At 48.5% G+C, this 25692-nt stretch overlaps 6 protein-coding genes across 6 annotated transcripts; 4 read left to right on the top strand and 2 right to left on the bottom strand.

Moving 5' to 3' along the window:
* Window positions 1-1122: 1122 nt before the first annotated feature.
* UCRPA7_3941 (putative quinate permease protein) lies at window positions 1123-3066 on the top strand (the record flags this gene model as incomplete). The annotated part of the gene is made up of 5 exons (XM_007916512.1): window positions 1123-1339; window positions 1396-1416; window positions 2034-2108; window positions 2171-2555; window positions 2613-3066. 5 exons carry the CDS (start codon window positions 1123-1125, stop codon window positions 3064-3066), a joined length of 1152 nt encoding a protein of 383 aa, XP_007914703.1.
* Window positions 3067-7427: 4361 nt separating this feature from the next.
* On the top strand, window positions 7428-8754 carry UCRPA7_3942 (putative aryl-alcohol dehydrogenase protein; the record flags this gene model as incomplete). Its single annotated transcript, XM_007916525.1, has 4 exons — window positions 7428-7474; window positions 7686-7773; window positions 7834-8077; window positions 8138-8754. 4 exons carry the CDS (start codon window positions 7428-7430, stop codon window positions 8752-8754), a joined length of 996 nt encoding a protein of 331 aa, XP_007914716.1.
* A 3016-nt stretch (window positions 8755-11770) lies between these two features.
* UCRPA7_3943 (putative glyoxylate reductase protein) lies at window positions 11771-12543 on the top strand (the record flags this gene model as incomplete). Its single annotated transcript, XM_007916510.1, has 2 exons — window positions 11771-11801; window positions 11951-12543. 2 exons carry the CDS (start codon window positions 11771-11773, stop codon window positions 12541-12543), a joined length of 624 nt encoding a protein of 207 aa, XP_007914701.1.
* A 5991-nt stretch (window positions 12544-18534) lies between these two features.
* UCRPA7_3944 (putative sulfatase protein) lies at window positions 18535-19482 on the bottom strand (the record flags this gene model as incomplete). Its single annotated transcript, XM_007916500.1, has 1 exon — window positions 18535-19482. The coding sequence occupies one exon, from the start codon at window positions 19480-19482 to the stop codon at window positions 18535-18537; it is 948 nt and encodes a 315-aa protein (XP_007914691.1).
* A 1738-nt stretch (window positions 19483-21220) lies between these two features.
* UCRPA7_3945 (putative sugar transporter protein) lies at window positions 21221-22682 on the top strand (the record flags this gene model as incomplete). Its single annotated transcript, XM_007916497.1, has 4 exons — window positions 21221-21368; window positions 21438-21999; window positions 22252-22302; window positions 22370-22682. 4 exons carry the CDS (start codon window positions 21221-21223, stop codon window positions 22680-22682), a joined length of 1074 nt encoding a protein of 357 aa, XP_007914688.1.
* A 513-nt stretch (window positions 22683-23195) lies between these two features.
* Window positions 23196-24395, bottom strand: UCRPA7_3946 (putative developmental regulator protein; the record flags this gene model as incomplete). Its single annotated transcript, XM_007916492.1, has 1 exon — window positions 23196-24395. The coding sequence occupies one exon, from the start codon at window positions 24393-24395 to the stop codon at window positions 23196-23198; it is 1200 nt and encodes a 399-aa protein (XP_007914683.1).
* Between the last annotated feature and the right edge of the window lie 1297 nt (window positions 24396-25692).

Consider the following 25692-nt stretch of genomic DNA (forward strand, 5'->3'; position numbering starts at 1 on the left):
TCCAAGAATGGCCGTCCTCGGATGTTCGTGCAATAATTTCACATTGATCTTGATTACCGACTGGCTGTGCGGTATGGAAAAGCCACAGACGGCCAGTAGCGGGATCCCGGAAGAGTACAGGATTTTGTTCGCTTCGACCGGGGTCTGACGAGACGCGTACGGGCTTAGACCAACTAGCTGAGCCGGGCTCTTGCCGGGTGAGGTAGATGGAGATATCTGATGTCCCTTCCTGAGTACCACCGAACCACGCGCACAAGAGTGTCCCGTCTGGTAATCGAAGGAGATTGGACGCGTGGCATTGGACTGTGGTTGCTGGAAGATTCTCCTCAACAGTGACCTGAGCGCCCAAAGTTGAACTAGTCATGGTGGTGGCAGTAGTAAAGGCGGTGGTCTCAGTTGTAAGTGACATCTGATTGCTTGCACTAAACTATAGTCTCTACTGTTCTTATGCGTCGACTAGAGTTAAAGACAATTTAAATCACACCTGTAATATTCTAACGAGTCATGAGAGGCCGCATAGATGTGCGCCTTGTGGAGCTTCGTGACGGGAGTTCACGACTATCATGCACCTTGGTCAACCGGTAATCGCTCCGCTCCGGTATCACAACTGTGTGGCGTGGAGCCGGGTTGCGATCTGCAACCGCTACGGACTTCTCGCCGGTGTCGTGCTGACGCTTTTGTTGGACCTTCACCTAGCTCGAGTTTAGCGTTCGTATTCCTTGCCTTTCAGTTGTTTACCAGACTGGGGGAGGGAGTGGATCTGGCCGGGGAAGTTTTTGCGGAGAAGCCTAGGTCATGGGGGAAGGACATTGCGGGGCGAACGAAGTGCTGCATTACCTTCATTCGGGTTGGACAGTTACCTCACAGCCGCCCTGGCTGTTGTTAGGATGCCACCGCTCTCTTCTACATCCGGTACAACCTGACCCGGGGATCTTCACTAACCGGGCAAGGGAGGAGTGCATAGTGTGTGATTGAGAACGGAATTGCAGTATATAGTCAATAGAAAGTCTGTGCATGGTCTCCTGTCTTTCAAATCTCACAGTACACCAGATTCTCTATACACCCGTTTTCTATCACGGAGTTACCTTGCACATCGTGTTTCTTCGAATAGTCTCTTTCAAAATGGGTGGTGGCACTTCAATCTGGGCATCTCCTGAGTGGAGAACTGACCCCAAGGAGATTTTCAATCCCAAACTATTCTATCTTGCTATCACGGTTGCCTTTGCTGGTTGTTCCTATGGTTTCGATCAGGGAAATATTGGTGGTGTATTGACTCTTCCAAGTTTCCGGCATGCATTTGGCTTGGATAAATTGAGTGTGCATGAAGCAGATCGACGTGGTAAGTCACCTGCAAAGCAGAGAGTAAATACGAAACTGACATGTATGTGCTTTTAGAGGGCGATATTGCGGCCATGAGTACGTCTACAAACACAACAACCCGTCTATATCATCTTGAACAAGATCTGACTTCTGAATAGTGGCTGCCGGTGGTTCTGCCGGTGCTTTGTTGGCTGCACCATGCGCAGACTTTCTCGGCCGGAAGAAATCACTTCTTATATTTGGTTTTCTCTTTATTGTCGGCTGTACGATGCAGGAGATTGCCAATCTGGGAGTTTTCTACGCCGGTCGATTGCTTGCGGGTATCGCCATTGGAGGCATGTCTATGCTCTCACCACAATATCTCGCAGAAAACTCGCCAAAGTCGATTCGTGGATCCTTGACAACAATGTACAACTTCTTCATCATCCTAGCTCTGAGCTTAGCTTTTTGGACGAACTACGGGGTCAGCTTATGGCATCACTCTAGCGATCTGCAATGGAAACTTGCCCTCGGCATTCAATTGATTCCGGGTGGTTTTATGTTTCTCATGATGTTTTGTAGGTTTTCGCTCGATATCCTGAGTTTTCAGTTACGATAGTATTTTCAGCGTATTGACCGTGAAATAGTTGTTATCGATACCCCAAGAGCCTTAATTGCTCAGAATAAGAGGGAACGGGGACTTAAGAATCTCTGCAAACTACGAAATCTACCAGCAGACCACCCATACGTAGCCCAAGAGTATATGGAGGTCTGCGCCCAGGTTGACGCTGAACAGGAGATTGCTGCAGGTATGTGATGGCTTCATAAGACTATTGTCTTATCGCTCAGCTTCATGCTCACTTTACCATAGGACATAACTATATTCAAGTGATCAAAGATATCGTTTTCATTCGAAGCAACAGCCGTCGATTTTTCCTGGCGTCCATGCTTTTCTTATTCCATAAGTTCACCGGTACAGACAGTCTGAACTATTTTGCTCCAGAGATCTTTGAGATGGTTGGTGTCAAAGGCGGTTCTACAACACTCCTAACCACGGGCGTCTACGGGCTTGTCAAATTGGTTTTCACCATTCTCTATGTCGCTGTCATCATTGATCGCGTTGGACGAAGAAAGCCATTGCTCGTGGGAGCCTTCCTCCAAGCCACGTCGATGCTTTATATTGCCCTGTACATCCGCTTTGGGCACCCTTCAGCTGCACATGGCACGGAAGCCGGTGGAATAGTTGCTATCATCTGGTGAGTTTTGAAGCTAGACATCATTCTCAATGGCCATGTTCACTTAACAGTTACTAGGATTTACATCTATGCCTTCGGTTGGTCATTTGGCTGGTCTGTGGCGCCTTACGTCGTTGCGGCCGAGATCTTCCCGGCACGGATTCGCTCTTTCTCGATGTCCTTCTGCTTCTTTCTCAACTGGATCGTTGACTACGCGATCACAAAGGCGACGCCATCAATGATGACAAACATGGGCTGGGGAACTTTCCTTCTATACGCCGTGCTCACCTACATTGGGGTTGTCTTTGTTTACTTCTGCATGCCGGAATTCAAGGGACGCAGTATCGAGTCCACAGATGACCTGTTCCAGAACTCAATCTGGACAATGTGGCGCCATGCTTACCCGACGGAGGAAGAAAAAGTTCGCCATGGTACTGAGGACATGCTTGCAGCGAAGATGCAAGCAGATGATGAAGAGGCTGTGGCAGCTAAAAGGGACGCATCGGTTGTTCACGCCGAGAACAAAGCCTAGCCTTCTTTACCCCACTGAATATTTCGAGAAGGCTCTTCTGAGAGAATCAAATGAGATCGCGGGAGGACAGCTGCCAGTAGTCCCATGATCATCAAGTGGCTCCGAGCATCAAACAAGACTTACAGGCCACTAACAGCAAGAGTGTGTGCAATTAGTGACGGTAGATGAGGGGAAAGTAGTCATAGTGTAGCCAGATAGCAAACCAAACTGCGGATTCCAAGTTGCCTGTTTCTCCTAAAGAAGGCGGCTCCAAAATAAGATCCACCAGCGGCATTCACCGTTGCTTAGTGTGAAGTGTCGGCATGTCTCCGCGCATCGCCTCCGCACCGTTGCCCACGAATGCTGACCTGGACCACGGTGTTCAGGCTCTTGACCCGCTGAAATATGGGAAGGCATTTAGTGGTTGAGGGGTCACCCAGTGCCTGCACATGCTTGCAAGGTCTGTGTTAGTCTCTGACGATCCATTTCTCCCCCGCAAACCATCCTTTCGTTCTCCAACTTCTCTTTTCCTCTTCTTTTCTCATTGATCTTATTTCTGGCCTCGAGATATGATGGCCAAACGCACATGGGCTGAAGCAAGCGTTGGAGAAGGAGCCGAGGCTGCTTCTACTGACGGCCATCATCTAAGTGCAACAGATGGTTCAACACATCATCTGCAAAGGAGAAATGACAGTTTCGTGCTAGGAGATAGTGCTCAGAACATGCCAATAGGACTAGACGGTCATGATAATGGCCAGCAGCGTGTCCCTGCAATATCTCGGCGAGTGAAGGCCTGCGCTGCCTGCAGGAAACAAAAGGTAGGCTGCTAAGAAATTGAGCATTGTCTGTGCGAAGGAGACTAACACGGAACCTCAGATCAAATGCATCATGGACGATAGAGGCCCGCCTTGTCGCCGATGCGAAGAAAAAGGACTCTGCTGTGTGCTCAATAAGAGTCTTCAAGCATTAATTAGTGAGAGGCTACCGTGAGCACCTTTGCCCCTCTTCTTTTGCCATCTACAGTACTGATGACCATTGTTACATGTCTAGTCCAACTGATGCTCTGATACAAGATCTAGAGACAGTCCATAATAGCGTCCAAACGATATTGAGATCTTTGAACCTTCCACCAATTGCTCAGCTCCAAAGCGCCCGGCAGACTATGACAACACCAATTTCTGATGAGCCAGGCGATCTCCAGCAACTAGAAGACGTTGGTCCTTCATGCGACAACTCGCCGAGGATTGGACCAGAGGATGATGATGACCTGCCCAAGGTGCCTATTCATTCAGTGTATCACCTAACGAAGCTCAGTGCCTTGCGATCTCCAGAGGCGAACGAGGCCAGAACGGAACCAGATACGAGTCGAAATTCAATAGACGACTTCATATCCAATGGAGCTCTGCCGCTCCACGAGGCCGAGCGCCTTTTCCAACTGTACATGAACCGCCTCGATCATTACTTTTACCAAGTTGGCGGAGTCTATCCGACTCTTGATGCGATGCGCCGCGCCAGCCGCATACTTTCTGCTGCTATTTTGACTGTAGCTGCTTTACATGATTTGCAAAGCTCATCGTTCTACGGCACTTGCATTCGAGAATTCCGGCGGCTTATGTCGGCGTCAATATTTGATCGTCGCATAGATCGCGACCATATCCGCGCCATGTGTGTGGCATCGTACTGGCTGAGCGATATTTCCTGGATGGTCTCCGGCTACGCTGTTCGTCGCGCAGTGGAACTTAGCCTAGCGAACCAATACCAGAAGCTTATCACAGAGAGCAGCCAGGAAGCGGCCGATTGTGTTCGATTGTGGTATCTGCTATACATCTGCGACCAGCATCTTTCTACACTCTATGGCCGCCAGTGTGTCCTACCGGAGGACAATGCTATCTTAGGCTGGGAAGGATTCATGTCTTCCCCTCTTGCTACCGACACTGATGCTCGTCTAATCAGCCAGGTTGTGCTGCTCACTATTGTACACAACATCCGTGAGCTTTTTGGTCCTGACACTGGCGAGGTTATTCCAAAGGTGTATCTCAATCAGATCAACAACTTTTCACGCCAGCTCGATCAGTGGGTTGCGCATTGGTCGGTCACTTTGCAAGGTACATACTGGCTGCCCCTTTAGTTCTGATCTTGCCAACCGAGACTCGCCCGGCCAGTTTGTGAGTGCTTTGAACTAACTTCGACTTTAGAACACCACGATAAAATAGGCGGCTTTCCGCGCAAGGGAATCGTTCTCCATTACCACTTCGCCAGACTTCATCTCTATTCGCATGTCTTTCGCGGTCTACGCAACTCTTCGATACCCCAATACTTGATCGGCGCAGCCACAGCCGCAATAACAGCTGCTACATCCATTATTGACTTCCTTTGCACGGATCTAGATATGCGAGCTTCTCTAGTGGGAATGCCATCCTATCTTCACTCAATGACTGCTTTCGCTTGCATGTTCCTCGCCAAATCCAGCATGATTCATGGCGATAGCATAGTCGAAAGACCCACCGTCCTCGATCTGATGTCCAGATTGATAGTCTTATATCGATCAACACCAGTCGGTAAATGGCATCTTGTACATCTGATGGCGAACGGCTTGGAGAAGATTGCCGAAACACTACGCAACGTAGCGGTACCGGCCCAGGTCACTGCGACACAGGCTGCTTACTCCGTCGCGCCACAGTTCCCAGTCCAACAGGCTGACTTCGGGAACTTCGCAACGAACGATGGAAATATTGCGAATCTCGACCCAAGTTTTCTGCTCAACTATGATATGTCTATGGACGTATTGCATCTCATGTCTTTTGGCAACGACTCGTTTGGATTGAGCCCCACGAACCACGATTTCAGACAATAGTATAGCAATAATCTATAAGTCAAGTACATGTTTACGTCTATTGATCAACTAACTCCTCAGGTTTGCAGCAAATGCTCCGACGGTCTCCAAGACGGAGACATCACTAACCATACCCAATCCTGTAGCGCGACCAATGTCAAATCTTGCCGGCCAGCTATTTACAATAGCCTCCACTTTCGCATCTCGCTTCTCCTCTACAAGATTTAAAGCCTTATCCCCTCCAACAGTTCGCAGAGCGTCTAAAATATCCTGCACTGTGACTGTGACGCCTGGGAGATTCACCACTCTGCTTAGACCAAACCTGTCCCCCGGAACATCCTTCACCAGTATCAAATTGCGTACCACTGTTTGCGGGCTGCACACCCACATCTCCAGGCTCGGCGCTACGGGTAGCACAGCTGGCACTCCTTGTAATGGCTCTCTCACTATGCCGCTCGCGAATGAGCTCGCGGCGGCAGAAGGGAGTCCGGGTCGGACAATGACGGTAGGCAGGCGCACTATGCGGCCATCGAGCAGCCCACGTCGTGACATGTCGTTGAGATAGGTCTCCGTCATGAGCTTCTGAGCGCCGTAGCTCGACTGTGGTTGAGGGCAGGTCAACTCGCTGGTCACAGCTCCCATGGCCGCTGGGGGCCCGTAAACAGCTAAGCTACTAGGAAACACAACGATGGTACCTGGATGTTGACAACGCAGGTAGTCGAGGATGATGCGATGGCTCTCAAAGTTGACGCGCCAGCCCAACTCGAGGTTGGCCTCGGCACCGCCAGACATGAGACCATGAAGCAGGTAGACCGCCGAAAAGCGAGGAGTGAATAGAGACTTGACGGCGCTCGGGGCAGTGAGGTCACTCTTGATTGCTGTTACACGGGCCGAGTGAGCTGAACATGAGGCCGGAATAGGGGGCTGAGCCACGTCCGTGATAGTTAGACGTAGAGTTGAAGAAGAAAGAAGAAAGGAGGTCATCAACTCTTGGCCGATGAAACCGGCAGCGCCGGTGATAAGGATATGCTCATCTTGTGATGTGACGTATTCTCCAAGTGATCCCATGGTAGCAGGAATAAAATGAGGGTTTAACAAGTCTCGCTACAGAAATCCAGGCCAGCTGGGCTCGGACAAGAACTATAGTGATTTATTTCCAGTAACATTTTTACTACAGTAGGGACATATCGGGCCCATACACTAATAGTGCTTTGCGCCCCTTGAAGGCACTGCGACCTGTTCTATCAGATGCACCTTGCAAATAGTGCACTTCATGCTCTTTCCCTTGTAAGCCGCACGTTGATCGGCATGTTAGTTGGTAGGGGGAGGCCGCCGCAGGGAGAGAAGTCCAATTGCGGACCCCGGGCACAGGCTCGGCGAGAACTCCGAAGCTACTCCCCCACTTCGATCGTCACCATTATGTTTCCAACTAACATGGGGGGCAACCCGGAGTTTGAAGGGGACATTTCCGACTCCATCGCTATTCAGCATCTGTTATTTGCTCGGAAACAGGGTGGCAACGGAAGTCTACTCGCATAGCTTATGTCCTATGATCTTAGGCCCTAAAAGATCAAGACACAGATTAACCTATAGAAGGTCAGCTTCTGAATTAATTGCCGGATTTGTGCATCAACCACATCTGGTAAGAGCTATTTGGCGGCCATGGAATACACGCGGTACGTTGTCAATAGAATCGTAATATGTTAAGGGGTCTCAATTCATCTAACTTGAAGTTGGACTATAGCCTCGGGACCAGTGGACTGAAGGTCTCCAAGATCATTCTTGGATGCATGACTTTTGGGTCTAGTAAGTGGCATGGTTCACCCTGGGTGCTGGACGAGGAAGAGAGTTTGAAGGTTATCAAGAAAGCCTACGACCTTGGTATCAATACATGGGTAAGTATTAGTACTCACTAGACCAACAGCTACCCACGGTGATAATAATGCTCGAAACAGGATACGGCAGACACATATTCCAATGGCCAGTCCGAAGTCATTGTTGGCAAGGCCATCAAGAAGTTCAATATCCCAAGGAGCAAGGTGGTCATCATGACAAAAATCTTTAATCCGGTTATGGATGATGATTCTCGCCCCGCATCTGTCAATGACGGTCCCCTGGTGAATCAAATGGGATTAAGCAGGAAGCATGTTTTTGATGCCGTGGACAATTGTCTCAAGCGCCTCGATACAGACTACATCGGTTCGTAACTTACCATTAATTATTCACTCTAAATTTACTAATTCACGGTCCCCCTTCTAGATGTACTCCAAATTCACCGACTGGACCGCGAGACGACACCAGAGGAGATTATGCGGGCATTACATGAGGTTGTCATGAGCGGCAAAGTACGCTATCTAGGCGCCTCAAGTATGTATACCTGGGAGTTCGCCCGCCTTCAATATACGGCACAGCTACACGGTTGGACAACATTCGTAAGCATGCAGCCCTTCTACAACTTGCTATATCGCGAGGAGGAGCGCGAAATGATACCATTTTGCCAAGCCACGGGTGTTGGAGTCATACCCTGGAGTCCACTCGCCCGTGGTATGCTTGCGAAATCGAGGATAGCAGAGAGCGGCAACGACAAGAGCGGGAATTCTTTACGCCAGCAAACAGATGCCAAGACTGCAGCCTGGTTCGCTGACGCCAACTTGGAAATTGTTGATGCAGTGCAAAAGGTCGCGAAGGATAAGAGTTTGGCAATGCCGCTGGTGGCGACGGCGTGGGTGCTGCACAAGGGCTGCTGGCCTATTGTTGGCCTCAACAGTGAAAAACGTGTCGAAGAAACTGTGCAAGCAATAAAAGTGAGGTTGAGCGACGAGGAGCTGAAGTTCCTGGAAGCTGGCTATCGCCCAAGAAATGTCGAAGGGATGTAAAAGAGTTTAATCATTTGCGTAATAAAGTCTCAAATCTATCTAAAGACAAAGCAATGACCATATATCCAGCCGTGGAATGCCGCTGAGACTCCAAGTACGCAAGTGAAACTGATAAAAAACCTTAACTTGATGAGGATTTTTGTAAATGAATATATCAATGTATTTCTGATGTCATTGCCCCAAAAGCCTAATCTATAATCTTGCTTGCGGTTGTTTCGAGGCTAAGTCCGCGAATAACCCATTCTTTCTGACCAAATAGTCTATGTCTGCAGTATTTAGCAAATCGGGAGTTGCCTGGTCTAAAGTATTGAGACCGCAAATCCTCATCGAGACTTCTAGTTCGTCTTTCAAAACTTTCATGGTATTAGCAAACTAGAGATTTAGAGTTATATGAGGGAGAGACGATGCCCTGAAAAACAAAGGTAGTTGGCTTACTTTGCGTCAAATGCTGCACACCCTCCTGCCCGTAAACAAGTGAGTACAAATATGGTCTTCCCAGCCCTACGGCTGTTGCGCCTAGTGCGATAGCCTTTAAGATATCTGTGCCCCTCTCAAACCCTCCATCGACATAAACTTCAAGGCGTGAAAAGATCTCAGGACACTTCATCCTAAGTTCGAGAAGATTCAAGATAGCGGGTTGAGAACTAATAAAGGGATATTAGCTTCGAGTATTCTTGACTTTGGTAATGTCAGGGCTTGTAGGAACTCGTACGTGTCCAAGGATCTTCCTCCATGATTGCTGAGAAAAATGCCATCCGCTCCGTACTGTACCGCCATCTTTGCATCCTCCACATTTTGAACCCCCTTGAGAACTACAGGAAGCCCTGAGATCTCTTTGATCCATGATATATCGGCCCAAGTCAGGGATTTATCGATATATTGTGCCATCAACCTGCCAAGACCGCCACCCTTTTTGTCATTCGTTGCTTGAGCGCCACTAATAGCAGATTGCACATTGCCAGCAGCAATGCGCTCATCTGCCTCGCGCTTTCCCGGAACAGGTGCGTCTACCGTAACAAATATAGCCTTGATTCCAAGCCCTTTGGCTTTTAGCAGAAGTTCAGTTGTCTTCTTCCGGTCAGAATTGACGTATAGTTGGAAAAAGAAAGGCTGTCCTGTTTCTCCGGATTGGACTATTGTGCCAAGAGGATAAGAAGCGTTGTTTGAAATCTGGTACAACAGGTCTGGTCAACCAAAAAAAAAGAAAACTCGAAAGGCACTTTTGAGCGTAGCACAACTACCTACACATTGTATAATCCCTTCCGCTGCTGCGCCTTTAGCCAGGCTCAGTTCTCCATCAGGGTGGACCAACCGAGCCATGGCTGCCGGACTGATGAAGAAAGGTGTTTGGCTCTCACACCCGAGTATTTTTCTACTAATATCGACGTGCCTCACATCTCGGAGGATACGCGGCTGGATCATAATTCGTCTCAAGAAGTCCTTGTTCTGTCGATGCGTGACAAGGTCTGTGGCTGCAGACGAGTAGAATGCCCATGTCTTGGGAGAAACCTGAGTTTTGGCAATATCCTCAAAGTCGGCGGCACTTATAATCGCGTGCAATTGTGGCCGGTTTGGGTCTGAAGACTTTTGAACCTCTTCTTTCCTTTCCTTAGCTTCACTTATTGTTCCCTTCGCTGCCGTATCACTGCTTGCCCGTGCCAATACTCCTTTGAATGTATCAATGGAAAGGTTTTCCTCGAACATTCCTGGTGCATGGACTTTGTCGAACTCCTCAGTCGCGTTGGCTCCTGCACAGCTCAAAATGACTAGAGAATTCGAAAGGCATGTAGTTAGCCAGTAGATCTAGAAGATTGGGCAAGGACTGTAGTACTCTCTGCACCACCTGGATGCTCATCTAGAAACTCAGTCACATCCCAAACTTTGTTATGCACAGCAACCCAGCAGTCGTGTTTTTCGTTGTGTCTGCTGAGTTCTTCAAGCGAGACGCTCTTTGGGTTTTGTGATGACATGATGTCTTCTATTTGGACAACAGTTTGTAGCGTTCTGGAAGTCGTGGATTTCGTTAGACCAATGAGCTTGGAAATCCATCGACGTATCATGTCAAATGCTTGGGTGTATCTTTCGCTGGACTTTCATTGGGCAAACTAGCTTGCTGACCTCCGGCAAGTGAAGCTGGATCCATAACTACTGATGCACCACTATTGGCATTCACTTTAGTGTCCATGACATTACCCCAACTGACACTCTTTCCGGATCTCTGCTTCCATCGGACTTCTCACCGATGCACCAAGGACAACTCCACGGTTGGTCAAGGCTTGTCACCCCGCATAGCTAGGTTACTTGACTTCTCCACAATGAGGCACCCCCACAACCTCCATGCATCCCGGCCTCGGCAAGTTCCTCCTATCTTTATGCACACCTACCTAATCTTGTTTCTAGCTATAGTTCAATCTATCCACATTGTGAGCACAACTAGCCTCAAGTGAGTAGAAACACAGCTCAAAACACCAGCTCTTTTGGTGACGCTTTTGACATTTGGGTGGTCTTCACGGAGGAGAATCCGCAATCTTTTCTTTCTATTCATCGAGACAGCCCAAGCAATCAAGCTTGTCCTCGGCTCTAATGAATGAATACCCTGTCTTCTTAATAATCTCTGACTCTCTTGCGGTCTCAAGGTACCTGCTAAATATCACGCCTGATCAATCGTCATGCCTGATAAGCCAATCGTCCTCCACATCGGAGAACCAATCAAATACAACCATGACTTCTACAATGAGACATTCTGTGAACGGTTTCAAGTCATAAGAAGCGACACCACTGACCGAGCCTCTTTCATTGAGGCTCTCAGGACAAATAAGTAAGCATGCCAGAGTACTTTCAAATCAAGCAAAGACTCACGACATCTCTTGCCACAGATATGGAAATTTCTCCGCTATTTATCGCCCACACTTCCAAACAGGTGGCGAGATGGGTCAATGGGACGAAGAACTTATATCTCTCTTACCTTCATCCGTAAGGATTTTTGCGTCAGCCGGCGCGGGCTTCAACTGGGCCGATGTTGACGGCCTTGGGCGGCGGAAGATATGGTATGCCAATGGCGCCGGAGCCAGCGATGAAGCTGTCTCGGATACAGGGCTCTACATGATCTTGTCCGTGTTCAGAAACTTCACTCGGTCGCAACTCGCGGCTCGTACGTGTGATCCATATAAATTCAATGAAGCACATAAAGGCATAGCGCCTATATCCAAAAACCCGCGCGGGCATATTCTTGGCATCATCGGTCTTGGTAATATTAGCAAGAAGCTAGCCTATAAGGCGCGAACAGCACTGGGCATGGAGATACATTATTTCGATGTCGTCCGCTCCCCTGAAAATGTCGAGAAAGAACTAGGTGCGACTTTCTACTCAAACCTGCATGACCTATTGGCTGTGGCAGACTGTGTTAGTCTGCACACACCTCTGAATGCACACACGCAAGACCTTATCAATACCGATGCGTTCGCTGCCATGAAGACGGGTGCACGACTGATCAACACAGCAAGGGGTCCAGTCGTCAACGAGGCAGCACTGATAGACGCCCTCAAGAGCGGCAAGCTCGCTGCTGCCGGTCTTGATGTACACTACCACGAGCCTAAGGTCTCGCATGAGCTAGCTCAAATGGAGAATGTCACCCTCACGACGCATGTCGGCGGCGGTGCCATTGACACACGGATAAACTTTGAACTCAATGCTATGAAAAATATATTGGCCGTCGTTGGTGAGCAGGGCGAGTTCATCGGGGAGCCCCTGACACCGGTTAACCGCAAGGCCTTCCAGGAAAGCTCTTGATCTTCACGTTGGAGGTAGACGCTTCGAGAAACATTTAGACAGAATAATATGCAATTAGGTCTCGCAGTATAGAGATTAATCAGGTGAATGAAGCTATCCATGCCTATTTTGTAGCAAACTTTAGCTCAACATTGTATGCGTCACCTACTGTGTCTTCCCACAGCTGCTTCAGTCCAAGAGATCGTATAGTAGGTTTCTCTCTCCCTTTCACAAGTAGACTCAGCACTTCGTCCCATCTCTCCTCAATCCCCTTCTTGTAATCTGCCCATGTCCCATCATTGCTAGCAGCGTTCAGACCCAACTCATCTCCCTTGATTGACCGAAATAGCATGTCCTTGTCGGTGAATTTCATACAGACAGGTTTCTTTGACACTCGAACGAACATTCCGCTGAGAACAGTGATCAACTGCGCGGCACTCAAGGTTCCGGCTTGCCCACCGTAAGCAATAACCATAGCAGGCTTGCCAGTAAATTCATGGAAAATGTGATCCAGTGCATTCTTAAGGGCAGCTGGCATGCCCCAATTGTATTGCGGCGTCACGAAGACAAATCCGTCGCAAGAATCCACAGCTGAGGACCAAGCTTGTGTACTTTTGCTCTCATAAGATCCCGGCAGGTCGGCCTCTTTCATATGAGAGGGGAGGTTGGGGATATCAGCAAGAGGTAGCTCGAAATCGGCTATGTCGAGAAGTGAGAAATCGATTTGAAGGCTAGGAGTATGCTTCTTGTCGAAAGACGACCTGAGTATGTCGAGTACAAATTGAGCCACTTGGGGACAAGAGCGAATAACACGTTGGCTACCGATTACGATGCCGACCTTGAGCGACGTATGCGGATTCATGGAAGTCATTGTCTCTGATTTTGTAAAGAGGAAAAAATGAAATAAGAATAAATATATCGACAAAACGAAAATGCTGATGGATTAGTTATCAACTGCAAATCAAAATTTTCTTAGAGTGTTTTACGGTATAGGCATAACCCCCTTTCAAGTCTGTCACGGGAAGAGTGGACGGGAACGATCTTTAAAACTTGTAAGTGAAGTACATCTGCGCGTTTTAGTCTGTGGTTTAAAGCGATTATTCTTCTTCAATTTGTCATCCGCATTAAATCATAATCATATTCCCCATATATCATCTCTTAGGTTTCTGCGTCCTCGATCGAGGTCTAGGTGAGTGTCTATGCACGACTATGGTTCTATATTGCGATACCACCAATTAGAACCCAAGTTTGTTGGCTCCACAAAATCTGCTAACATCGACTTAACCCAACCGAGTTAGTCCCATCTAGTTCAAAGTTCCTTGGGTGGGAGAGTCGGGAATCATCTTTTGAGAGGGACATTTGTCACCGAAACCAGAAAGTCGAAGCAGAGAAAACACCTCCTTGATCAAGCCAATGACGATCGTTGCCAGGTCTTATCCTTCACTTGATTGAAAGACTGTGTGCTGAAGTTCCCTAAAAGCGTTCGGGATGGGCGGCACACGCCGCAGCACGGGTTGCAAAATATGTCGACAGAGGAAGATAAAGGTAAGCTTGCTCGATGAAATTTATCCGCTCGTGATGCTCATAGCCTATACATCTAGTGCGGAGAGGAGATACCCTATTGTCTCGCATGCGTTAATGGTAAATGGTCTTGCCCCGGTTATACCAGGTCCTTTCGATTTGTAGACGAAAATTCTCATCTTGATCGTATCTTCGCTTCAAGAAGATACGCATTTGATGTAGACACCAATGATTCAGAGCTGGAGTCTATAAAGAGTCACATTTTCGCATTTCCGCTTATCCGCCGACCTCGACCGGTTCGTTCGGAGCGCTTAGGAAGCATGCTCACGTACATTCTCACGGACAGCAACTGCAACAATAACCTTTCACCCCAGGCAATCGGCACTTTTTTCCCATTTGTCCCTTGTAGACTTGGTGTAAATAAAGCGTTAGATGCCGCGGTATACTGCCTTTGGCATGCATACTGCGACTTCTCACGAGTCGGCCATGCTCAGAAAAGTACACTCAAAGCTTACGGCAAGGGACTGGGTACCCTTCGTGGGATCATCGATGATTCTGCTTCCCAAACGAACAGTGAGACGATATGCGCATCTATCGTGATCCAATATTGTGAGGTTCGTGGATTACTTGAAAAACTCTTTCAAGCTTTTAGTCTTTTGTAAAGCCTGTATAATGACGAGGCCTTAGTTATTGTTGGGTTATCCGAATTCTCAGAGATACGGCTCTTTGCTTAGAGGCACGAAAGTTTTGATGCAGAGAGTTGATCCGATAATACTTCAGTCGGGTTTCGAACGTGCAATGCTTGAGCTACTTCGTGCTCCATTTGTAGGTGCGCCCTAGATCCATTAATTTTAATTGACCAGGACTCTTACAGTGCCTTCAGATCGCACAAGATCTTGAGGAGAATACTCAAACTTTTCCTGATAACGAGAACGAGGCAGATCAAAATCATCTGTGCGCAAACATAGAACATTACGAGTCTACTAACACCGGCATGTATTTACGTCGTCAGCTCACGGGATTCCTACGGCAATTCTCTTCTTTAATAGCCGACGAAATCGCAATGTCTTCGTCAGAAACACGCATACAACATGTCTCTCATCTCAAACAGCAAGTAGTATCTTGGTACTGTACTAGGGTTTACCCCATCATATCTGTAACACCCATGGTGCCGGCACATCATCTGGATTGTAGTTTTCCCGAGGCATGCGAGAGGAAATATCCTCAAATTATATTCGCCTTCCTCGATTGTGTTATATGTTCACTTATTTGCGCTCTAGACGAAATAATTGTCACAAAAGACCCGCTAGATGCGTTGCACAGCCCCCATCCCGGTAACAACGCAGCGAGAGAGGTTGCAGCAATGGCATATCTCAGTGTTTGCGAAACTTCATACATCACGGCTCAGCATCTCTCATTTGGTTTAGGAAAACTCAAATGCCATAGTAGAATCCCATGAGAAGACGAGACGAAGAATATACTTGTAACACATCATTTCAATGTTCTTGTTGCTGCAATCGATAGCTGCTGAGGCTCGTATCCCAACCTGGCGATTCCTGTCATACCGAAAGGGCAAGGCGATAATTAGACATATGTATGAACACAAACAGGCAGCCCTCAAATGTCGATTGGATAATCATGCTGCGAACCCAGAGGAGAGAGAAAGTCGCCCAGTACCGGGTTATAATAGTCGTTCATTTGCACGTCGAACGGGTCCCACGGCATCATATTATCCAGTGGTCTGATTTCGGCCTGCTCTGTACTCGCAATGTCTATCATCACATGCGCTACATCATGAGCAGCTTCGCCAGATAAATCAGCAGTAGGTTGTTCCATCACAGATTGAACTTGAGATTCGTTCTCTACTGTATGCGAATTTGTGAGCAGATTTTGCACAAGTGAAAATCGAGACGCAAGATGGCCGTGGGTGATTTCGTCGTCGACACTCGAAGCACGCGTCGAGTAGGCATTAGCGTTTTCACCCAGAGATCTGATGACTTTCTCGGCTTCAACTAAACACTTTTCGGAAGCTAAAAATATACTTTGCAGGGGCTCTGCGAATGCGAGTGCGTAGCGAAGCTTTTGTTGGAGGCGAGCAACGCAATGCTCTCCTTCCTGCGGGAGAAGGTGTCGTAATTGACGCAATATTTGCGCGACTTGATAGATTGACACCGGAATGAAACGATCGCTGACGCGCCCACTTGGTTCGAGATCCCAGAGTTGCGCCCAGAAGTCACAGAGCTGAATAGCCATCCTCAGACACTGTGTCTGACAGTGTGCAATGAATTCGGCCGATGTCTGGGCCATCACCTCCTTCGCTAGAGATTCTCGAATGCCCGGTACACAAAAGCGATACAAATCACAGTGACACTGCATCCAGTGCACCCACAGAGCGACATATTTGACCGAATCGTCAGAGTGCACCATAAGAGTCAGCCTTTCGGGGTTCAACTTGAGATCCGCTGGAAGATTCTGTTCGAAGTGGTCTAATTCTGCTTGTAAAGACTCCATCTCAAGATAACTGGCAGACGGGCTTATACCTTCCTTTCTGATTCTTTTGGTGTACCTAATTCTTCTATTAGTAGATATAAAGAATGCCGAGAGCCAAGATGGAGGCCTGACCTGAGAATTCGGTCACGGGTTGCCAGTAGTTTTGGAAGAAATGCATGTATGTCCATTCCATCCTGAACTCCATTTTCTGTCAAAAACCCAGCTCGTGAATCAATACCCCGTTGAAAGCTCTGTTCGTCGCACGGCAGCCGAATGTGCATCATCTCTGGTACACATACTGCCAGATCTTGTACACCTCCGCAGAAAAACCTGTCCAGCTCATAAATAGCCCAAGCAAGCCGTCGACGAGTCTCTCGCTCTACCATATCGAGGTCTTCTCGTTCATAATTCAAACGTAAAGTAAAGACCATGCGAGCCGCTAAGGGAAGTAGGTTCCATGCATCAGCATTGTTGCCTATTCGAACATGATGTTGTGTCAATAGAACCAGAACCTGAAGCTGTGATATACTGGTTCGTCCGATGCTCCTGAGAGCTGCATTTTGAACTTCTTGCAGCGAAACCCGAGCGAAATCATTCTGTTCTGCCTGAGCATTGGTCGCTTGCCACCCCAGTGCAGTCAAAGTCTTGAGCAACGATGCATCAAGCCTCCCCTTTCCCCAATTCGCAAATACCGTTGGCTTATGTAAGAAGACAGTGAACTCTCGAGCTGTGCTGTTAAAGTAGGCCTCGAGATATCTTCTTGTACTTGCTTTATCCAGCAGAGAAATTGCCGAATGGCCACCGGAATGAGTATCAATCGTTCTTGGAGTCAGTGTCACAACGACGTCGTCTTTTGGCGGGGATCTTTGCTGGTAAATGGAGCTCAACTGAGTGTCGACAAGTCTACGTTGTTGATGAGTATCATTGTCGTATTTCGTCGATGTTATCGCATCAGGACAGGTCAAACGCCGGGATACACATCTGTCACATGGGTATTGTCCATTGCATTTGAATTTCCCGGTTCGGCAGGTTTGGCAGGCTTTACGAGATCTTTTTCGCTTCGTCCCGGCTTGTGTCAAGTCGCTCGTACTCTCGAGGTCTGGACTTCTACTTCTAGAAGGCCTGCTATAAGAACATTGTAATTGAAGCCGTGTACATCCACGACAGCGGGGTTCGTAACGATCACACTTGACCTTGCGTGCCCTGCATTGTTTGCATGGCGCTGAAATTCTGTCAGGCTGGTCCAGCTGGCAAGCATTTGCCAGCTCTCTTGGGTCGGTGGTCTCCGCCGATCCGGGGCTATTCGATGCATGCTGAATTGTCATTATATGGACTATTCGGATCCCGGGCGAAACCTTTAAGGATGAGCGAACAGCGAGGAGTGGCCCTTGTTCAAGATCTTTGCAGTCGGATCAAGGGATAAATAAGTCGGATCTCGGTCTCATAAAGAAAACCGCCGGATCTCGCCCTCGCTGTCTTGCTGGGGGATCCACTTAGTCATGTTAGTGATCTTGTGGCACACGTGTGCTAGCGTTCCCCTACCTGCTTTCGATCCATACCTCTACAATGGTTTAAAAAAATATTGGACAAGGGTACCATTACTTCCTCGACAAGGGATCACTACACTTGTATTATTACCCTTGTAGAAGTTTACATGCCTATAGAAATAAACAGAATCTGCGACATCTCAATACGGATAACGACTCTCAACGATTTGCATCTTCACCTTTAAAGGATTGAGGTACGTTATGCTGACGGAGGAATAGCAACACGAATTTGAGTAGCTTATTGAGTCTAGTAATGGTACACAACACGTTTCCTTTATATTCAATTTTGGCTAAAAAAGAGATATTTAAAAGACCTTGATGAAAGTCACGGATACATAGTCTCTAAATTGTTCAACACTGAAGGACGTGAGTATTGAGTAAACAGAAAATGAGGACATATGAATACCGGAAAATCCCCCAGGTAATCCGTTGTAGCAACGGTGCTACATGCCATTTACTGAGCAGCGGTCTTCAACGCATTGGTCTGGAGGTCCTCGTCATGTTTCACATTCCCATTCTGTTTTCTTTTATTGTCGACTTTTTTGAGCCGCTCCTCCATCTGTTCTCGAGGACTCTTAAGCTCAACTTGCGGGAATCTGGTATCTTTATGCCACGGCAAAAGATCACTTCCACCCACAAGCCATTTCAATACTACCATCTGGTACTTTTCTACCTTGTCCTTGTAATCAGGGTCAGCGGCCAAGTTATGCATTTCGTGTCGATCTCTGGCGCGGTCGTACAACTCTGCAGGCTCGTATAGACGATATATATATGTGAATTCTTTGTCGCGAAGGGAGATAGCCTTGCCGACAAGAGTAGTATCCTCGTGCTGCAAGCCAGCCTTGATGTCGTATGGATAAGGAGCCTGCTCGAGCAAAGGCTCCTCGCATGTAAGAAAGCCACCCTCGGAGAAGACGTATTCTTTATGTTCTAGAGTCTTCGAGCTGTCGAGGAGAGGAACCCATGATTTTCCGTTGTGCGGGAAATGCTCGCCGATCCCAGACATCTCAAGTAGAGTTGGTACAAGGTCCACCATTTCGGTGAGAGCATCAACTGTATGGTTTTGGGGAAGATTGGCGCCTCCGATGATAAGCGGTTCACGCACAAGCGTCTCTGAAAGACCAGACGGCCATTTTTCAATCAGCCCGTGATCGCCAAGATATTCGCCATGGTCGGTATAGAACATTGTTACTGTATCGTTCCATAATCCAAGATTGTCTACCTTGTCCATAATACGGCCAAATTGGTCATCTAGGCGAGTAATCATCCCATAATAAGTAGCTTTGATTTCTTTCCAAATTTCATCAGTAGCACGGGATGTGCCATATCTCTCTCGTATAGCTTTCATGTACTGTGGTTCATAGCCAGTCTTGCCTTCTGGCTTTGAGACGATCCCTGTCATTTCGTTTCGAGGATACATCGAGAAATAGGGTTCTTCCACCTGAAATGGACAATGAGGGAATATTAGAGGCAAGAAAAGGAGCCATGGCTTGTCATCCGGAGGGCAGTCAAGCCATCTAATGGCCGACCGTACAGCAGCCTCATCATAGTCGATCGCCTCCTTAGAGTTTCGAACCCCCTTATAGAAGAGCCGACTCCAGATACTCTCCTTGTCAACGCCGTCAAGAGGACCTCTATCTTTAGCAAACTTGGGCATGAATTCAGGCGTTTCCAAAAAGCCATACTCATCCATACTCAGCTCTGTCACCGTAGGCGCAAATGTATCGCCTCTCGGTGCTAGACACGCCACGTGGTAGCCGTTTTCCTTCAGACTGCGGAAGATATTTGGCTCCCAAGGTTTGATTAAGTTCTCCAAGCTCCGATGGCCACTCACATGTGGGTATGTGCCTGTAAACATACTACATCGGGACTGAGAACATACAGATGCCTGGAGAAAGCAGTTGGTGAAAAGTGTTCCCCTACGCCGAAATGCGTCAATATTTGGTGTTTTGATGCCGGCAGTGCCGTCCGTCGTGCAAGCCAAAGAATCATAGCGGAGCTGATCTGGCATAAAGATGACATAATTCGGTCGATTCCCTCCATTCGGAGAGTTCACCTTAATAGGAAACGGCTTTGCCGGTAGACTGTAGATATCGGCATTTGCAGTGTTGCCTTGAGAACCCATCTTGCTGAAATTCAAATAATCAGGGGAAGAAACCAAGTTAGGTGCAGCAGTGGCTTGTGGTTTATGTTTTGAAAGGAGAAGGCCGATCTTACAAAAGAAATAACCATGTCTTGGGAAGGTCAAAGATCAGGTACAATATGTGTCTCACTGCTGATCTCGGCAGTGATAGAAGTCTTCCTCCTCCAATCATGGTATCGCTTTGAAGTTTGCAATGGAGCCCTACCGAGCGAGATCCGGTGAATCAGTTTCTCACCGGATCTCGCAACGGATCGCGCTCCCCACAATTCCCTATTAGACCCAACTCAGGTAGTCTCCGGCCCATTACATGACTCGTGATTGGTTAATGCTCGACCACAACAATGCGGGAATCACTCTCGCCTAGTCTCTCCCCGTGGGGAAGACACAAGACAGGATATTGGAGTGCAACATATTCCGGAGTCTGTAGTGCCTTTGAGAATGCTTCTCCTCATTTCGAGACCGAGATCCGACTTACCTCGATCACATCATTATAGATTCGAGTTACGTCTGTTCTACTGGACTCGTTAGACATAAAACCAGCCAAACCCATCACGTCCCGCCAAAGTGTCACTGAGAAGCGGCATAATCTCATCGTCACCAAAGTTCTGTGAGCTTCGAATGTACGCTTGAAGGTCTTCGCCATGGGGACTCTATCATTCGACAAGGCGCACTACTTCAATCGCCAACTGCTGGCATCGGTTGCCCTCATTGCCATCTCAACCTTTAACTATGGATTTGACAACCAGGCTTTCGCGACCACTCAGGCTATGAACCATTTTGTGAAACAGTTTGGACATTATAATCCCACTTCCAGAAAATATGTTCTTGACTCCCAATGGCTCTCGCTCTTCAACAGCTTAAACTACATTGGCTTTGCATCTGGTGAGTTCCTCTGCACTTGTAATTGTTGATGAATAGCCTGTTCTTACCCAGAAGCCTCTTTCCAGGGGTTGTCATTGGCAGCTTGGTCTCAGCTCGATTCGGTCGTCGATGGTGCATGTTCACAATGAGCTGTTATGCCCTCATCACTGCCACCATTACAGTCACCTCCAACAAGCCTGAGCAGATCATGGCAGCCCGCATCCTCAACTACGTCTACGTCGGGATGGAGCTCGCCGTCGTGCCTATCTTCCAGTCTGAAATAGGTGTGTACTTCTAAACCCCGATATCCCACACGTTCTCTACTCGATCATTAATACCCTTTTGTTTTCCAGTCCCAGCTCCAGTCCGCGGGCTTGTCGTCGGCTCGTACCAACTCAGCCTCGCCATGGGCGGTCTCGTTATCAATTGCATCTGCTACGGCACAAGTCATTTAGATGACAACCGCTCTTGGCGGATCCCGCTGTCGCTTTTCTACGTGGTTCCGACCCTGATTGCCCTCTCTATATTTTTTATTCCGGAGTCTCCCAGATGGCTGCTTCGACAAGGCCGCACTGACGAGGCCAAAGCTGCCCTCCACAAATTGCGGGATGGCGCGTTTACCGAACAGCAAATTGAGCGTGAGTTTCGAGAGGTCCAATTTGCGCTGGAGAGTGAGGTAGAGCAGGGCAAGTTTTCAGAGCTCTTTCAGGGCGTAAACTTGAAGCGAACTCTTATCGTTATTGCTGTGAACTTCTTCCAGCAAGGCGTAGGCCAGGCTTTTGTCTCACAATACGGCGCCGTCTATGTTCGATCCTTGGGCATTTTCAACCCAATGCTGTTCAGCGTCATGACCAGCGGCATCAATTCCTGCATCATGATTGTAACCCTCTTCGCCAACGACAGAACTGGCAGACGGTGAGTCTCCCCTTCCCATTGGAAGCTTTGGTGGACTGGGCTGACAGAAGAGCCGCAAAGCACCATGCTGATGCTTTCTTCTCTATGCATGTGCGCTGCATTGATGACCATGGGGGGTTTGGGAGTCCAAGAGCCTGTCAGCACTGAGAGGATGAAAGGAGTCATCGGGCTGATGGTAGTTTTCGGATGCAGCTTTTCACTCGGTTGGGCACCTCTGACATACGTCGTGGCGACTGAAGTGATAGCGCTTAGGCTGCGTGATCTGTCATCACGTCTCGGCTTCACAGTCAACGTCATCTTCAAGTGAGTGCTAAGCTAGGCGGAAGGGCAACCATTAAATACAGAATTCGCTGACTCTGCTTCTCTCTAGTTTTGCGGTCAACTTTTCTGTCCCATATCTGGTATTTGCCGATGAGGCGGGCTTGGGCAGCAAGGTTGGCTTCATCTTTGGATCCATTGCGGCCCTCTCATTGATATTCACCTACTTCTGCGTGCCTGAGTGCAAAGGCAAAACATTAGAGCAGATAGATTGGCTATTTAGCAAGAAGGTGCCTCTCCGTAAATTTGGCAAGGCGGATGTAAGTGGCATATTAGACGAGGGAGCTACGCCACTGGACGATAAGCTTGAGGATATCGAGAAGGAACCGCCTAGAACTGCTCATGCAGAGACTGCTTTGAAGTAAACTTCTACATGAAGTAGTGTCCCACTATTAAGAGATTCACATTTGTCCCCCAAAAACGTGTTAACCAGGGGGTGCTGAGAAAAATGAAGCGTTTCGTCCCAGGTCTCCCCATATTGAACATCAAGCCAATGGCCCGCCCATTTTGGGGGCAGAACTATGGTCAATCAGCCCGGAGGTTTTGATCTCACTCGCACAGAGACTAGTATAAGACAGTCGAAGGGAGGGAAAAGTTATTATAGTGAAGTGCCGAGACTAGTGACTATAGTAATTAGGCAGAGTTCGTCACGGTCTTTATATACATAACTTCCTGCCTCTGCCTCTGCCTAATCCCGAGCTAAAGTATCTCTAGACCTTTCTTCTCCTAGCCTCTCTCTTTTTGTCCGCTCCTCGGCATCGAGGTTTCATAAATATATCGAGACTGTACTGCAGGCCTGACTCCTGGGCTGTGAATGCCATAACAAGAAAATGGGGGAGTAGTATAAAAACAAGAACTGGGTATATCGAGTGTTGTCATCAATAATCGTCATCGTCATCGCCTCCCTTGGATGTTGCGCCTTCTTTGCGGATGGGGATCTTTATTCCCTGAGACGCAAAGCACTTGCTCAGCCCGGTGCTCTCGCAAACACCAGGAAACTTCTTCGCGCTGAAAACCTGGAACACGTCGCTGAAGCAAGATGCGAGAACAGGGGCCTGGCCCGTGTTCACGATGGAGTTCTGGTTCGCTGGCTGTCCATTGGGATTTGTAGAAGGGCGTCCGACATTAACGAATGAGAAACGCAGCCGAAAGTTGCCCTCGGTACGAACGCTGAGATCCTGCAAGATGAACCAGATGCCGATCTTCTCTAGAGGGTCGGTCAACCGGAAGGCACTGGCGGCCAGGCTACCGATGAGGTTCCGGGTAAACATTCCAGATGGCTGAGTCCCTTGCATTGCAAGTCTTTGTGCCATAGGGAGATCATGGGGGTCATAGACGTGGGGTGGTCCATAGCCTCCAATGCCTCGAGACTGAGATGGTAGGACGCCACCATACATGTCTGCCCCAGGATAATATTGAGTCGGAGGCCCATAACCGTTGGGACTAGGCAGGTAGGAGGCTTGCCCATAGCCAGCTTGCATGTAAGGATTCGGCGCTTGGCTATAGCCCAGCTGAGGATAATTCGGATCGCGGGTGCCGGGCAGCAGCGGCTGGAATTGGGGTCGGGCCTCAACTGCTGCAAAGGATTCTGGGGTGGTAGATGAGATTGAAGGAGTTGCAGTAGTGTGTCGTACTAAGTTGACCTCTTTCTGTGCATCCTCTGACCATAGGTCGACGTTCAAGACATACATTGTGTGCTCAATCTCATTGCAGTCCACCTCCTTGCCGGTGCTAATGTCTGTGACAATGAGACGGACACAGGGTGGCGGTGTGATGGGACGACGATCCTTGTCACCGAAGCCACACATACGCGCACGTTTTGGTTGTTGCACGACATCGAGTGTATACCTGCGTCCCTCGAACTCGGACGTGAAGGGAATGAGGGCCTTCTCCATGCGTTGTCTCGATGCGGGCGACTGTGCCTCGACGGGTGCGGCGGTCGTCGGGCTCGGCTGTTGGTCTTGAGTCTGGGTGTGAGCGAAGTGATCGCTACGCGCGAAGTGGTCACCGTGAGTGAAGTGGTCGTTGCGAGCGAAGTGGTCGCCGTACGGCGCGGTCGCGGACGAGGGAGTCGCCATCGTGGGCGATTGTGGCGGGTGGGTTGGTGTTGCGGGGGAGATGTTGTTGCGGGTTGAAAATGGGTCTGGATGTAGTACCCAAGGATAACGGTGGATCCCTCAAGGTTTAAGCGGCCAAGGTTGCCAATGGTATAAAAAACACCCCTCTTGAACTGGCTACACCTCAATGTGTAGTGGACGAAGTAAGGTGTCAAACAATTCGTCTTGGAGCCGAGAAGACTGCAAATTGAATGATATCAATTGTGACTTGATAGGGTGAAGAGTCGTCGAGGTAGCGCGAAGTAAATTGTGAATACAATACTTCTAAGTCGTTCCTTTAGCCGTGCTACCGAGTAAGAACCCTCGTACGTGGAGTCGAAATATCACGAATTCACGTAAGTTGTGGAAGTGAAGTAAAGAGTGGCGAAGTGTAGTATTCGACTTGAAGGATTAAAGCCCCAAGAGAGAGGAAGAAAAAAAGGTGGAAGGTAGGGGTGGCCTTATATAAAAGTAAGCCACCTACCTCGTTACCTATCTCCTTTACCTGTAGTTGGTACAGTGTACGTAACATAACTACGAGTACGGCTATTGATGGCTGGTACCCGTAGGTACTTAGCTAATCAGCACGTGGCCATTATACTACAGTAGAACCTGGTTATAACAATTGACTAAATCATTGTCAGCTCGATAGTATGCATGTATCCTACATTGTTGGTGGTGGTGTTGATAATGTTGTTGGCGGTGTCAATCTCTAGGTCAGCCAGACAGGGCCCACAGTGTGTCACAATTCTGATGCTGCTCAGCCGCAATCTGTTGGACGTTTTGTCAGAAGAGACTAGTAGAAGAGATAGTATCTTCGCTCATCGTGGCGCTCTTGGCCTGTTGATTCATGCTCCTTCTTGATGCAGATATACGGCTTGTCCCAGGCATGTCTCGCGGGTGGTGCAGGCGGCGTCGCGTAGAAGTTAAGCCTCCTGCCGGTAGGGTCTAATCTAATAACTAATCGTGAGGAGAGTAGGTTCTCATTTCACCTTTCCGAAGTGCCATTCAACATCGTCCAGACGCGCGACATGCCCATCACGGAGCCCGGCTCAGCCTAGCACAACCCAGCTTCCGGGTCCTTAGGGGCTCCCTCTTTGTGGCCCTCGATCAAGCTGAGCTACGCTGCTGGTTCAGGATTGCGTGACCTTGCTTGGATCACGTTGCACATGAGACGAAACAGTAAGGGCGCAAGAGGTGGCCCGCGAGCATCCCACAAGCGTCTATGACGAGAAGGTGTGGTGCCAATCTCCCGGCAGGCATCGATATCGCCAAGCAC

Source organism: Phaeoacremonium minimum (assembly GCF_000392275.1).
Source record: "Phaeoacremonium minimum UCRPA7 unplaced genomic scaffold PA7_03_scaffold_299, whole genome shotgun sequence".
Lineage (NCBI taxonomy): Eukaryota > Fungi > Ascomycota > Sordariomycetes > Togniniales > Togniniaceae > Phaeoacremonium > Phaeoacremonium minimum.